We start from the raw sequence: 14,530 nt of genomic DNA on the forward strand, positions 1-14,530 counted from the left end.
AACATTGTCACGCTAATTAATTCATGTATCCATGCACTGATGATTTGATCTTTTGGGATTAATGTTGTAATACAGCTTAGTGACAAATTAAGGTGGTTGTTTTAATAGGTTTCGAGAGTGGTGTTGGATCCTACTCTCTAATTCAGTGGAGCTAGCTAGCCCTTTGATTAATTGGTAAAATGATAATAGAATTGCAATTTGGAAATAGAATAGGACTTATCATATTGATCGATGGAATAACTCTCAAAGTATTATGGGATTAGGAAAAGTTCTACATATTATATTGTCATTTTACTCTCATCCTACTATGATGAGGTGGCATTGTCCATCAACTTTTAGATTTTTTCTTTAAAAAATTAAAGGATATTGATTCAAGAGCGATGAGAGTATCACATTTTATAAACTGAAATAAGATCAATAAGATATGAGTATGGTTTATAGTATTACTATTATCGAAACCTTTAAATTCGAGTGATTGAACATTAAAGACCATAGGGTTTGTACCTTATTTCCAAAAAAAAAAAAAATGATCCAAGTTATTGGTTTGCAAGCTTTTATTTTTCACGAGTTTTAAAGATTAATCAAGCAATTGAAGAAACTTGAATCTTTACGTCAAAGGAGAGGATGGGTGAAACCCAATTACTAAAGAAATATAGGAAACAAGAAAGCGCCAATAATGTAGCGTACTACTATCTTTTTAAATAATTTCAACTGATCATCAGTCCGATTGGAGCATCTATGCATGGGCGACGTACACCAATCTAGATAGATAGGCGCGACATTAGTCTCCACCATGTATAGGAAAAGAAATAATAGTTCAATACTACTTGAGGTACTGCTAACACTGAGCATAAAATTCTTGGAGTTTGTTAGTTCAAGTCAGGGCTTACGACCAAAACCATTAGAAAAAAAGCACCATATCCACGTCTGCCATATATAATGTCGCAAACCAAGTGGAGAGAGAGAGAGAGAGAGAGAGAGAGAGAGAGAGAGAGAGAGAGAGAGAGAGCTTTTCATGGTGGGCTAGGAGCATTTTTTTTCTTTTTTCTTTTTTTATGAATCAATGGAATCTTGTGCTTTACCAAAGAACACTACATTTGAGGTGCAAGTTGAGGTTATCAAGCACTGACTAATTAGGTATTCGGTAAGCTTGCTATTTTTTCCGCAATAACAAAATAGGGTGCTATTTTTATTCTTTGGCAAAATAACACATTTTTGAGGTTATTAAGCACATCCCATTTAGGTAGGAAAAATATAGTTGCAAGCACAATTGTGCACTAATCTGTGTACCAATGTGATGTGATTGATCAAAAAATAGATTTTATTAAAAAAAGTGTTAATTTAAATCTTCAATATAAATAAATCAGTATTGGTGCACAGATTAGTGCTCAACTGTGCTTGTATGTAGCAAAACTCATTTAGGTATTAAGTTGGCCCACAAATGTAGCCGCAAAAGCGAACTACCTTGCTCGGCAAGAGAAAAGTGGGCCATTTTCATGCTGGTTAATTAATTAGGGATGTTTTCAAGAGACTGAATGCAATCTCATTAGATGATGGTGTGAACTCTTTATAAGTGAAACGTATAATTTTTTTTTAATTCAACACATCTTTTTATGTTAAATCTATAACTTTTTTTTAACTTTTTATAAATATATTAATTCATCTTAATATTCAAACACATCTAAACTTATATTAAGTGAATTCCACAAAACTCACTCCAACATCTCAACTTCCTGTTATTCATAAATAACTCAATTCATCTCAGTTCAATTCAACATCTAGACGTAAGCTGATTGAAGCATTATCTACCCACTGGTCTTCATTTCTGGTATCTATATATATCCTATCATTTTTTAGTAGATATATAGGATCATCTATGTGCATATGAAGAGGAGCTAGTACGTTTATGGTTCGACTCTTTTTAGCGCTTGATTCATCATGGTTTTTGTTAAGAGCTTTGAACCGATTGAGTCCCCATTCCCAAGCACTGAATACATCGACATCTACCAATTAAAGACAGTTTAACCACCAAATACTCACTTCAACTCAGAATTGCCACCACGCTAAAAGCATGCACATTTGAAGAGCCAAATTAATTACCCGCTGATGTTGGGACCAAAATGTCAAGCTTTGATTCCTTAGAAATTGTGCGCTTCCGTAAAACCTAATTTCTGCAATTTATTCACACACTTCCGCAGACAATAAGTGAAAACTTTCCATCACCTAGACACCATTGATCTGCTAATAGACATTTCCGAGAGGATTGTAAACCTAGCTTGTGCGCGCTACACAAAATCTTAGCATGAAGCGTGATCGTTTCGATTGACCCAGGCTTGAATGAAATGGTGGCCCTGTTCCAGCGTAAGATGAAAGGCAACTTACTGCTGAGAGGCAAGAAACCAAAACTTGGTAGCAACATTCTACACAAGCACGGGAAGCTCTCTGAGGGGCATTTTAAAGTCCGAACCAGCAAAATAACAGAAGAAACTCCTCAGCCCTCATTTTGCACATTTTTGTATTCTTATTTTCATTACACATTAGTAAAATATTCAAATACACGTAACAAATATATACAAGCAGCTTAACTTCCACCATTGCACTTTGTCAAGTTTATGAAGGTGAACAGGAATAGATAAGGATGATGGAATGGAGTAGCTTCTTTATACTGCCTCTGCAAATCCAACTCTCAGTTTGCCGGAATCAAAGACGGTATGGTAGCGACCCATGAAGACATCACCCAGGATCCTGCATTGCACAATTGCCCTTTATAGTGAGAATCATCAAACCAGAAGTATCACCATGAGCAGATGCTCGAATATGGAATGTTGACACAATAGGTATAAAGGGAAAAAAAAAAAAAAAAAAATGGGTGGAGTTAGACATAAATGGAAATATACCAGAGAGGTCCACGAGGAGGAGGCACATCCAAAGCAATAAAGCCGCTGATGCACTGAGCAGCAGGACCCTCGCCCACCTTGAGTATATACTGAAAGTGAAGACAGCATTCACAAAAGTTGATATCAGAAAGATGACATTCTAGTACTCATGTATTCATGAAATGATAGCGTAAGGGTCAAATCCAAGTTGAATTTGAATGTGAAACAAAATGCATGATCGCAGTTGCTTAGAGAAAAAAAAAATGCCTGGTATCAATTGGCATCTTATTGGGACAATGGATACAAAGCAATCTTAAATAACATATACAACTATTTGTTTGCCTCTTGCTTGCCTGATTTTTGCTTCTGTTGCCGTTATCTAGTTTACTACATAAATAGAACCGTTGATAGGTAAAAAAAACTAAGAAGCAATTAGTCACCATTTTTAAAGTTTTTGAACTCTTACAATTAGTAAGTGTTTTCCAATAAAATTATTAGCTTAAAACGCTCAAATATGACCAAAGATACGGGGTCTAAGAAACATTAATACTAGATTCTTACTAGATGGTATATCAATAACAAGATGGCATCGCTTTGGACAAGTCCTCATGACAAACGTGTGATTGAAAGCTAGTTACCCAAAAGAAGCATTCTTTTAGGGCAAACAAATTATCTTGGCAATGATGGGTTGAGCCAATACCTTGGTTCAAAAGTCAAGAAAGCCTGTTCTGTGCTAGAAACATAATATCAAGGTCACAAATGCAAGACTGAAAAGAAGAAGAAGAAGAAGAAGAACAATAACAACTATGCTATCGAGTAGAATGCCTCATATTATTGTTGAGATTCATCTTTATCAAACCATATGAATGTGTAAAACACTACCTAATTAAAAAACCAATTCAGAATCCAACTAAATTGCAAGAGTTGGGATGACATCTTACCTCCTCAGGAGCAAGGTGGAAAATCTTTCCGCCAATTGTGAAGGAAACACTAGGCATGGAAGAAATATGTCCACAGTCCACAGCAGACTCTCCCATTGGACTTGGCATCCGATCACAAAGCTGTGGGATCATCAGACGTGTGTCAAGCAAGCATGAGCAGCAAAGTCCTCATGGTATATTGAATGCAGTAGTATAGGCATAATTCACCTCATTTACATAGTCTAATATTCGATCTAGTGTTTGATTCTGCTTTAGCTGGTTTTGCATCCAAGCAACAGCCATCTCACAAGCAGGGCACATAGCATTACGAATTCCACTAGAAACTTTGCTGCTGCTCTCATCCACTACAGTCTCAATGCCCATACTGTGCAAAGCCATTCACAAACCAACAGGTTCATCATCTAACAATCAAGTCCAGGTAAGTATTATAAATAAATAAATAAAATCAAAATGTGTATGAATTTTACCCCAAACAAAATGAAAAAAAGAAAACCAGGAATAACCATAAGCATCGCAAGAGCGTAACAAAAATACAAGAACTATGTCAACAGAATCTTTTGTGCTCAGAATATACCTTAGTTTTTAATCATTATTTTATAAACATAGAAAATGGCCCCTACAAAAAAATTTATAATTTCTCTATCCTCTTATAAAATTTTAATATACTTAGAAATGTTTCTTCAAATTTTTTCTTATAGTCTTAAAATTTTGTATAATTCCTATATATTATTTATTTTCAAGAGTGTGATCTCACCAAAATTAAATCAAAACTAAATTTAGGAGAAATAATACACTTATTAATATGGATTCCAAAGTTTTTTATTATACAATATTAGGTAATACAATATTAGGCTTCTTAATTTGGAATCCAAAGTAAAAATACAAGAAAAATCATTTAAGGTTGATGATCTATATGGAAAATAGTTGAGAGGTTTTATCCTCTATACTTCATTGAGCAAGAAAAATCTTATATAAAGTCTCTATTATAGTATTATATGCTTAATGTGACATGAAAATATCTAGAGTTTACATGAAACTTAATAAACTAGCTTATATATATACTAGAATGAAAGATGACATTCTAAAAGATCACTTGATAGTTTATACGAAATAAATAAATTTTAAATATTTTATTATAAAAATAATAATAGATGAATATTATTTTATGAAACATTATTGTCAAAAATTTGAAACATATATTAAAATGTTTTATTTTTAGAGTTTTATTTTTTCGTGTATATTGCAAATTACCGAGATCTAATTTTACATATATTTATATGTTTTTATGATTTTTAAATTTCAATGTGTCGCACACTAGAAAATTTGGCCCCCATCAGAAAAATTCCTGGTTCCGCCACTGAACATGGGTACCACCAAAAGTGCACGATGCAGCAGGTAACAGGTAATGGAATTAAAATTATCAATAGGGATAATTATAAAAGCATTGCAGAGAATATTGAAAAGCCAAAAGATTATAAGAATTGATTCGACCTAACACCACGGGAACCATCAAAGGAGCACAAGCCAATCTGGGAGCAGATCTTCTTTGGGTTTTCCTGTTATATAGAAATATGAAAGCTGGAAATCAGTTCAATAGTGGAATAACAGGAATATTCTGCAAAGAGGTACATAAATTTTATCTGATAGGGAAACATAAATCGGAACATAATAAAACGCAAGTATTTACCTCGGCTAAAAGCAAATCAATAATGGTTTGTCCATACTGCTCGACAATTGCCTTGCACTGCTGACTAACAACTCCAGAGGCTCCTATTGCATGATTTATCATGGTAATCACAGTCTGCAAGAAAAACCACCATATATTTGATGCAGAAGAGCACGTATAATAATACAAGCCTTTAGGACAGCAAAATTGATGTTTAAAATGCCAGAAACGTATGGGCTATATAAAAAACGTTTCATTAATACAGGTCAGCGAAATAATGTATTAATCATAGCTTACTGAAGCATATCACAAGCATGATGCTGTATATATCAATCGTAGCTCACTTTTGATGGTTGCCACAATAGCAGGTTGGTTAAAGGATGCATGGACAAGAACATATTAATGGAATGTCTCAGTTGTTTCTTATTCTCATTTCAGTTTTGTTCCATCTTGAATTTAAAAGGTATTACCATCCCACACCAAAACAGATTAAAAAAAGAAGAAGAAGAGGAGAAGAAGAAGAAGGAGGAGCTTTCAATTTTAGCCCCAACCAAAGTTCAACCCAAAAATGACTTTGAAGAGCAGAAATCAATAACCATACAACATACATGGGATGGATAAACGCTAAATCAAAGTTGCTTAAAGCATTACGAAGATGCATACCGTTGGACCTGCCAGCAGGGAAGTGCCAGAATCTGCAATGGCGGAACAACCTCCAGCACAATATCCTGCATGGCAGTATTATAAAGTAGACCCACAAAATCAACAGATACAATCATGTGATATTTAAATCTTCCTTGGTTTCTAAATATGCTCTTGTCTTCCTCATTAAGAACTGTACTAGGTATCATGAATGAACGTACCGGTTGGTTTATCATCTATAAGAACATCTCCCATGTCAAACTATCAAAAGGAAATGTCAGTGATCAAAAGGAGAAGATAATTTTTTTTTTTTTGATAAGTAAGAGAACAAAAGGAGAAGATAATTAAGGGGAAAAGAGAGAAAATTTTGAACATTTCACAAGATAAAGCTTCTGGACAACCTACCAGCCAATAACCTTTCTGTTTCACAGGAACATATGTGTGCTTGCCCTTGTAATGATTTTTATCTACCCCACCAAAGACGATTTCACCCCCTTCTTCTTCCTCTGCATTACGGTTGAGCCAGAATGAAAATACCGGTTCTTGGACAAGACCTTGTTCAACCATGTTGTCCCTGTAAGGCAGGCATGTGCCTCATCATACAGGCAATATTCAGAAAAAGTTTTCAGCAGAAAACTGAACAAACTAGAAATGGGCATGTATACCACACAGGAATAGCATTTCCAACTGCAATCTCTTGAAATCCGAGTCCTAGTATACCATCAAATTTTCCCATTAAAAATGTGAGACTAGGCTCTCTGGTTGCCTCAATAAAATCCTGAAGGGATCAAAAGCATTTAGTACAATTACAGTCTATCAAACTACTATCATACAAATTCATGTAGAGGGAAACATGCTCAAGGGACCTGATTCATTACAACTCGGTCCCCAACTTTGACATTGTCACAGCTAAAGAAACCAGATATTGCACCAGTACCATATTGGATAGCAGCAGATGTCCCTGCAATATAGACAATACCAGGTATATCAGACAAGGAAACAAGATTGCAACTTCCACATTTAAAATTTTCCCAATACACACCTTGCAACTGTGTATCATGAAGTGGACATTGCAACTAAAATCACAGAAATACTGTTCTGCGTGTTATAATATCAAATTAATGCTCATCAAGATCACGGTTCTCCATCCCAGCAAGAGAAAAAGCACCGCTTATGGTACTAAAATATCTTACAAAATAATGTTGGTACTACCTTATACGGTTACACGAGGAACAAAAAAAAAAAAAAAAAAAAAATGAAAAAGAACCTCACCCTACATCAGTGGACCAACCTCGATGTATGTCAACCTTCACATCACCCTCCCATGGAACTCAATAAATATGAAAATAAAATAATTTAACTTGTAAAATTCATAAATTAATTCATCACTGGACCAAATTCGATGTAATATCAACCTTCACATCACCCTCCCATGGAGTTATAGTAAAAGTTAGAATAAATTAATTTAATTTGTACAGAGCTCAAAATTATTTTAACCCAAAATGAGTGAGTCTAAGGTGCAGATGCAACAACTAACCATTCTTCCTGTAGGTACTCGATTCGCTTGACTTGTACTTAGCATGAAAAAAACAAGCCACCTGCACCCAATAATGCAAAAACGTGAATAAAAATTTCGATACAGACAAAAAGTTCTAGTTGACAATCATTCACCGCTAACATAGAAGCTCACCGAGAAATAGCACTTAGCTGATGGGACCCACAGATTAGCGCTGCCAGTGTCGAAAATTACAGTGAAATTTTGAGGGGGAGTGCCAATGCCAATTTCACCATAGTACTGAGCATCCAAGTAGTTCTTTAACAAAACAATGTCTGCGTCCTCAGAGTCACCGAGATTATTAGGGAAACGATACTTCCTAATAGAAGCTTTCAAAGAGATTGCGTCCTTGGACTCGAGCTGTGAAGCAAGCCGATTGTTCTTGTCCAATTTCATCTTTTTCAGCCCAATTCTAACAAAGCCGTTGTTGGAAGCAGAGGTGACCAGAGAAAACAACAGGGTCAAGAGGAACACAGACAACAGGACTGCTTTCATGTTAGATCCCATGCTTACCTATTGGTCCAAAGTTAAAAAACTCAAAAGTTCAGGAAAATCCTGGACAAGCTGTGCACACGCACGCATAAACATGAGGGTTAAAAACCTTTTGAGGAAGCGTGGGTGGTTAAGAAAGAATATATATATATATATATATAAAGGTGTTTGGTTACTAATAAATGGTAGTAGACAATGAGACGAGGCATTTAACCTGATACTGCCATAGTTAAAGGTCAGCAACATATTTGAGCTAGACATGCTAACATTTTAGCTTTGTCACAGGTCAATTTTGGATTCTTGGAACGAGAATAGAAAAGAGATACTATGAATTCATTCTAAATACATTTCTATCATTCCAGCAATATTCTGTGCAGCCAAACAAACAGACATGGGGACAGATCAAGCATAATGCCTGCTTATTTAATGCTCGGAAAGTGTAGGGGCGAAAGTCATCAACACATTAAATTAAAAAAGAAAAAAGTTTTGCAGATAATAAAAACAAATATAAAAAAAGTCCGAAGTATAGGTTAATTCAAAAAGTTTTCATGAAACAACAGCGTTTGCATATGATACCGCTCAAGCAACAATGTAAAATAAAACTCAAATCTTCGTTTAACTTGATTGTCCGTCATTATCTCACCAACAAACCAGGCTGATAAGGAAAAGTGTCGCAAATAAGCCCTACAGCTACAAGAACAACCACCTTCAAACAGAAATGGCTAACTTAAATGTAAATTCTACAAACACAAAATGAACACATCGATCAACACTGAATCAAAAACCGAAAACGTTGATTTTCATGCAAGAAACCAAAATCAAACAACCGGCAATCACAAATACCCAAAATTAAAGAACACAATAAATGGAGAAAAGAGACATTAACAGATAAAAAGGAAGAACTTACTCACAGAATAGCATATGCATAGGAGAGGGAAGTTGAAGAGCAAACTACAAAGCAAGACGAAGAGAGAATTTAAATCTAGGAAGAGAACCGGTGGGTCTCCTATAGTCCCATCACTGAGGCTTTTTTCTGCAACGGATAGAACGATGCCGACCGTTAAAGCTTTTAATAGAGATGGAATTCTAACCGTGGATTCGGGCGATTGAGAAATGGACCGAAAAAAGTATAATCCTGTGCTTGCATATTTATAGTTACCAAATCTGCACTTGCGTGTTAAGGCCGTCGATCGTGGATAAAATGAAGTATGAAACTATCATGGAGATGCGTGAGATGAGTGAGGAATGAGGATGAAGTAGCGTTGGGACTTGGCGGGAAAAAAGACGCGGGGGATAGAGTGTTGGCGCTGTACGGAAGGCTCACGTGGCAACGAAGCATGCAGTTTCGCAAGCTTTGCACGCGACACTTCCCTCCCTATCTGCGTAGCCGTCGAAGTATGGCGGGCAGTCTTGTCCAAACATGCATTGGACAATTTTTTGTTTTTGACAAATTAAATTAGAATAAATCAATTAGCTTATAAAAAAATAAAACAAAATAAATTAAAACTAGGCTTGGCGTACGTGTGGCATTGTATAGGCTGGAGCTGAGTAAAACTCAATAATTAATTATTCTGAATGACCCACTAGCTGCTACTGCCACTACATGAGTGCAGTCCCACCATAGCTAAACCTCAAAGGCAAGAAACCAATAGTGATCATCATTTAATTAAGGGTTGGTTTTGATGATGAACGATGATATGGGTCAGGCAAAATGGGACGAAGTAGTTGCCCAGAAGCAAACTCCCAATAACTTGGGATCGATATTGATATACAGCGATGATCGATCAGAATTATTGATGCAAGGTAGGTCCAGCTGAAGGGTTCTCCTCCAGTGCAAGAAAGCTTACGTACGATATTTGAACCTTGAAAGGGCAAATGGTAGTCTAGCTTGTCAGCTGACTGCAGAACTATATATGCTCGTAAATAAATAATACAATTTGACAAGTACTCGTTTGAAATCAGCTTAATTAAACTATATGATCTAGTTCCACTCGATTCGTTTATTAAATAAGAGGTTAAAAGATACAAAATAATGTTTGATTATTAAATGATACAACTCGAGTTCGACTCATATAACTTTATTTTTGTTATTTTTTATAGTATTATTTATATAGTTTATAATGAGAATATTTAAAAATAACAGAGGAAATCATATTCTACTACTAAATATGTTACATGAATCCTTATAAATATAAGAAAAATAATATTTGTAATCATAAATCGAGTATGCAAGTACGGCATACTCATTTTAATCAATAAAAAAAGAGTGAATATGAAAGTCATATAAAAAAATTAAATTTCCAATAAAAAGCAGGCAGCACTTGCACAATCTGACCATGACTGTGTCTAACATTACTCTAAATATAATCATTGATATAGTTATATATAAAATTTATAAAGATAATAAAAAATCAAAGTTTATTTGTCTTGATTTATAAATTAAGTTCTAAATTTTTTTTTTATTTTGTCTGAATGAAGTATACATTTCACGAACATGTTCGAACTCGCTCGAACATTAAATGAATTGTTTATTAAAATTCAACTCAATAAAAAGATCGAACAAAATTTATATTCGAATAAAAATTAAACGAATAAGGTTTGACCACCACCATTTGCTTGAACTTGACTTGTTTATATCCGGACAGCATAACGTCCTAATTATAAATTATAGCCAAGGTGTTTCAATTTCTAGGTTTATGACTTTTATATATTTTCCAATATATTTTTTGTGTTTATCAAAGTTCTCGTTAGTACACATGTATATCAGTGTGTGTACGTGTGTGTATATATATACGTGTGTGTGTGTTTATTTTGGGATTTCTCTCTGATAATTAAAAAAACTAGGAACCAGTTTTTGTCTTTTATTGCTTGTCATTTTTTCAGTTTTCTAATTTATTGGGCTTTCTAAATTATTTTGATTTTAAAAGCCATTTTATGCTTATATTTTTATGATATTTTGATATTATATATATATATAGGAGGTGGAGAGGTTCAAACCTGGTCATTCCCATTTAGAAACTAGGCCTTATGGCATTGAGAAAAATTTCAAACCGGTTCATCTACTCTTCTCCAAATAACAGCTATTTAATGAGAAAATGCCACATATGAGTCCCATTTTATCAATAGTACTATAACCGCACCATAGACTAATCTTCAATCCCACCAGAAATGCTTCTCCCCCCCTTATCCAAGCAATCCTTGCTTTGTGGACCCTCCTCCTTCCCTCACCCGCGGCCCTCCCCTCACCATTGGTGTTGTCCGATTCCTACCCTCACACCGACGTTGACCCTCCCCCTTCTGGACGGAAACCCACAACCTCTCACCCCCCCCCCCTCCCCCTCCTTGCACGACCTTCTACAAAGATCTTTACCTCCCTCTCGCGACAATGGCAAGAAAACCAACATAACTCTTTGCCTACCCTCAAGCCCCCCTTAGTTGTGACCCTCCCCTGTCTCTCTTGAAGTTGAGTGAATGACTTCAAATTGGTATATTATCTTCCAACTATGGTCACTAATGACGTAACCCCTCGAAGTCGTGACACTCCAAGGGTAGATTTGGTGCTGTTTGCTTCTCTGGTATACCCTTTTACCATTTAATTTTCAACTAATGGTTTGATTGTATATGATATTTAAAGCCTAAATTCCTCATATGTCATCATGGTGGAAGAGATTGAAAAACGTGTGGGCTTGGTGGGCAACGGATGGATGAAGTAATGGATTTTTTTATACTCTAGTTTTTTTGTTCAAATGGTGATGATCTGAATTGGATTTGTGATTATTTGATGCAATTTTGGGTCTATGATTTGAGTTGGTTTATGTAATTGAGGGAACGATGTGAATATTGGGCGGCGAACAACGAAGAAAGACAATCAAATTTTGGAATTATCAAGTGCTTTAGTTTTATGTTCTTTAGTGTAGATTTGTTGATGTGGTGCCCTTTGATTGGGGGATGTGAAACTCCCAAAATAGTTGGACCGTTCCAAAGAGGAACTATATGGCATTTGATCCAAAAGATCTTGGAAAATCATTATTTTTTTTTAATTTATCATCTTATAATGATCATAGTGGCTGACATATATGGAGGCACCATGTAATATGCCATGTATCAACTTTCAACTTTCGATGTTTTGATATGCAAGCATGGCGGATTCTAAAAACACGTAACAATTTTTTTCTTACCAAAAAAAAAAAAAAAAAAACTAGTCGGAGATGGAAAAACTTAATTACAAGTTTTGTCGGCCAATTCAAAGATTTAACTGTAGAAATTCAAAGATAATTTGTAAAATTTAAATCTTCATAATTCTTTTCATAAATTATCGTGAAAACCTACAGATCGATTCTGTAACGCCAATCAATCCTTAAAAAGTTTTGTTCCCAACGTGCACGTAATGTCAAGCCAATATTAATTAATCTCTTAATTAAGGATTATAAGTGTGACGCCCCCAAATTCCGTTTGGGATCGGACGGACATTTGAACGTCGAGACATGCAACACAAGATTACCTGCCCCCGTTCATGACATATAAGATGCAATAATCCTAACATGCATCTAACATTATGCAATATTCGCAGCGGATAAATTTTTTCTTTAGCAATACTTCACAAATATTCATATTTGTGTTTCTATCTTCTTGTATATGTTTTATGTACTCCATTTTATTTCTTTCAGGGATTTTCATATATATGACATGATCCAATGACTCATATAAATATGCATTTAATCATGCATATCCAAACTCTCAGTAATCTTCAAGTTAATAAAAACCTCAAGGAGTTCTACTGGTCTAGGACTAACTTACTTCTTTATAATCGCAACAATCAGTCATCTTCCTAGGTGGTACTTTGATAACTGATCAGTTAATAACTTAAACTTGAAACTTTCTCTCTTATGATTGTCATAACTCTTCTATCCATCATAAGTTATCAATTATTCTAACTCTAAATGATTTGTTCCTAATGTTCATATAAATCCTCAAGACCAAGATTTTACTCTCCATATAATAGTCTTCAAAAGAAGATCGATCTATGTATCCATAAAGATAGTGCTTTGCCAGAAATCATTTACTGGCGGCGTGGTAATACTATTATCATAAATGAATCCTACTAAGGCTAAAGTTTCTCCTAATCAAATTACTCTTCCAAACACAATTTCTATCGTATTCTCAGAATCAAAACAATTCTCCAAATATGTGGAATACCATTTATCAATCCTACATATCCTTTCTCATATTACTAAAAGGTATTCTATATCTACATTGGTATGAACAATAATACTTCTAATGAAAATTGTTATTCTTACCACTAGGGTAACAATTTAGCTTCCAAGCTGAATTCTCAAGCACCACAATTAATAGAAACAATGACTCGTTTGAATCAAATAATGTATAATTTACCAACCCCAATGACTTGACCTACTCCAAAATAACAATAATGCAATACTACCATCAATTGCAATCAGATCGACGTTAACTATGTTTACCTCAACTAATTCTTCATCCATCGGGAAATTCTGATCTTCTTGATTGTTATCTCCCTTAGGATTTCGAGGTATTCTATCACGAGTCATGTGTCCCTTCTTGAAACACACGAGTATATATATTAAAACCACATACTACCCTTCATACCTTAAGAAATTCAAGCCTACTGACGACTAAAATTTCAAGCCTAATGTTTGGTGCATTTCCTAAGGACATGTGGATTTACTCCCAGAGACGTATTGCTCTGATACCACCCTGTGACGCCCCCAAATTCCGTTTGGGATCGGACGGACATTTGAAGCGTCGAGACATGCAACACAAGGTTACCTGCCCCCGTTCATGACATATAAGATGCAATAATCCTAACATGCATCTAACATTATGCAATATTCGCAGCGGATAAATTTTTTCTTTAGCAATACTATGCACCAAATTGAAAATATTCCAAATGTTTAAAACATACTTCATACATAAACACCCATTGAGTAGATCACAACACTAGTCCAAAATGGTTATGATCCAAAAAATACTAAAGATGCAACTCCATTGTACAAGTAGTAATTTACGTTAACTACTATATTAACATTGACGTCGCACCGTCGCTTAGTCAACTATGTCTAGTTGATCAGCTCCTGATTCTCCTTCAGGTCCTGTAACAAGATCTACCATTCGGGGGGAATGGTAGTTGGGACTACCAAAGTGAGATTTGATTACAAATCTCAGTAAGTTAATAAAAAACTTCCACACAAGCTAATGATGCATGGATGACAGTAAAAGTATAAATGCATAATCAAATTCATAAGTAATTAAAGCATAACTTAGCGTACAACATAACATAATTGACATAGCTTAAATTGAATCATGAACTGAACTTGACTTGACA

The 14,530-nt window shown here is 35.0% G+C and overlaps 1 protein-coding gene across 2 annotated transcripts; it reads right to left on the reverse strand.

The window, feature by feature from the left end:
• Positions 1-2,475: 2,475 nt before the first annotated feature.
• Positions 2,476-9,247, reverse strand: LOC122279752 (aspartic proteinase-like). Of its 2 annotated transcripts, none has more exons than XM_043090560.1 (14): positions 9,084-9,247; positions 7,816-8,193; positions 7,663-7,723; positions 6,992-7,086; positions 6,791-6,903; positions 6,531-6,699; positions 6,347-6,386; positions 6,147-6,211; positions 5,505-5,618; positions 5,309-5,373; positions 4,025-4,181; positions 3,818-3,937; positions 2,898-2,986; positions 2,476-2,745 (listed from the first exon to the last, which is right to left on the reverse strand). In XM_043090560.1, the coding sequence occupies exons 2-14, from the start codon at positions 8,185-8,187 to the stop codon at positions 2,661-2,663; spliced, it is 1,545 nt and encodes a 514-aa protein (XP_042946494.1). In that variant the 5' UTR covers positions 8,188-8,193; positions 9,084-9,247; the 3' UTR covers positions 2,476-2,660. The 2 variants fall into 2 exon arrangements, with proteins under 2 accessions (XP_042946494.1, XP_042946493.1); XM_043090559.1 differs by having other exon boundaries at positions 9,080-9,247.
• Between the last annotated feature and the right edge of the window lie 5,283 nt (positions 9,248-14,530).

This window comes from Carya illinoinensis, chromosome 10 (genome assembly GCF_018687715.1).
Source record: "Carya illinoinensis cultivar Pawnee chromosome 10, C.illinoinensisPawnee_v1, whole genome shotgun sequence".
Taxonomy (NCBI): Eukaryota; Viridiplantae; Streptophyta; class Magnoliopsida; order Fagales; family Juglandaceae; genus Carya; species Carya illinoinensis.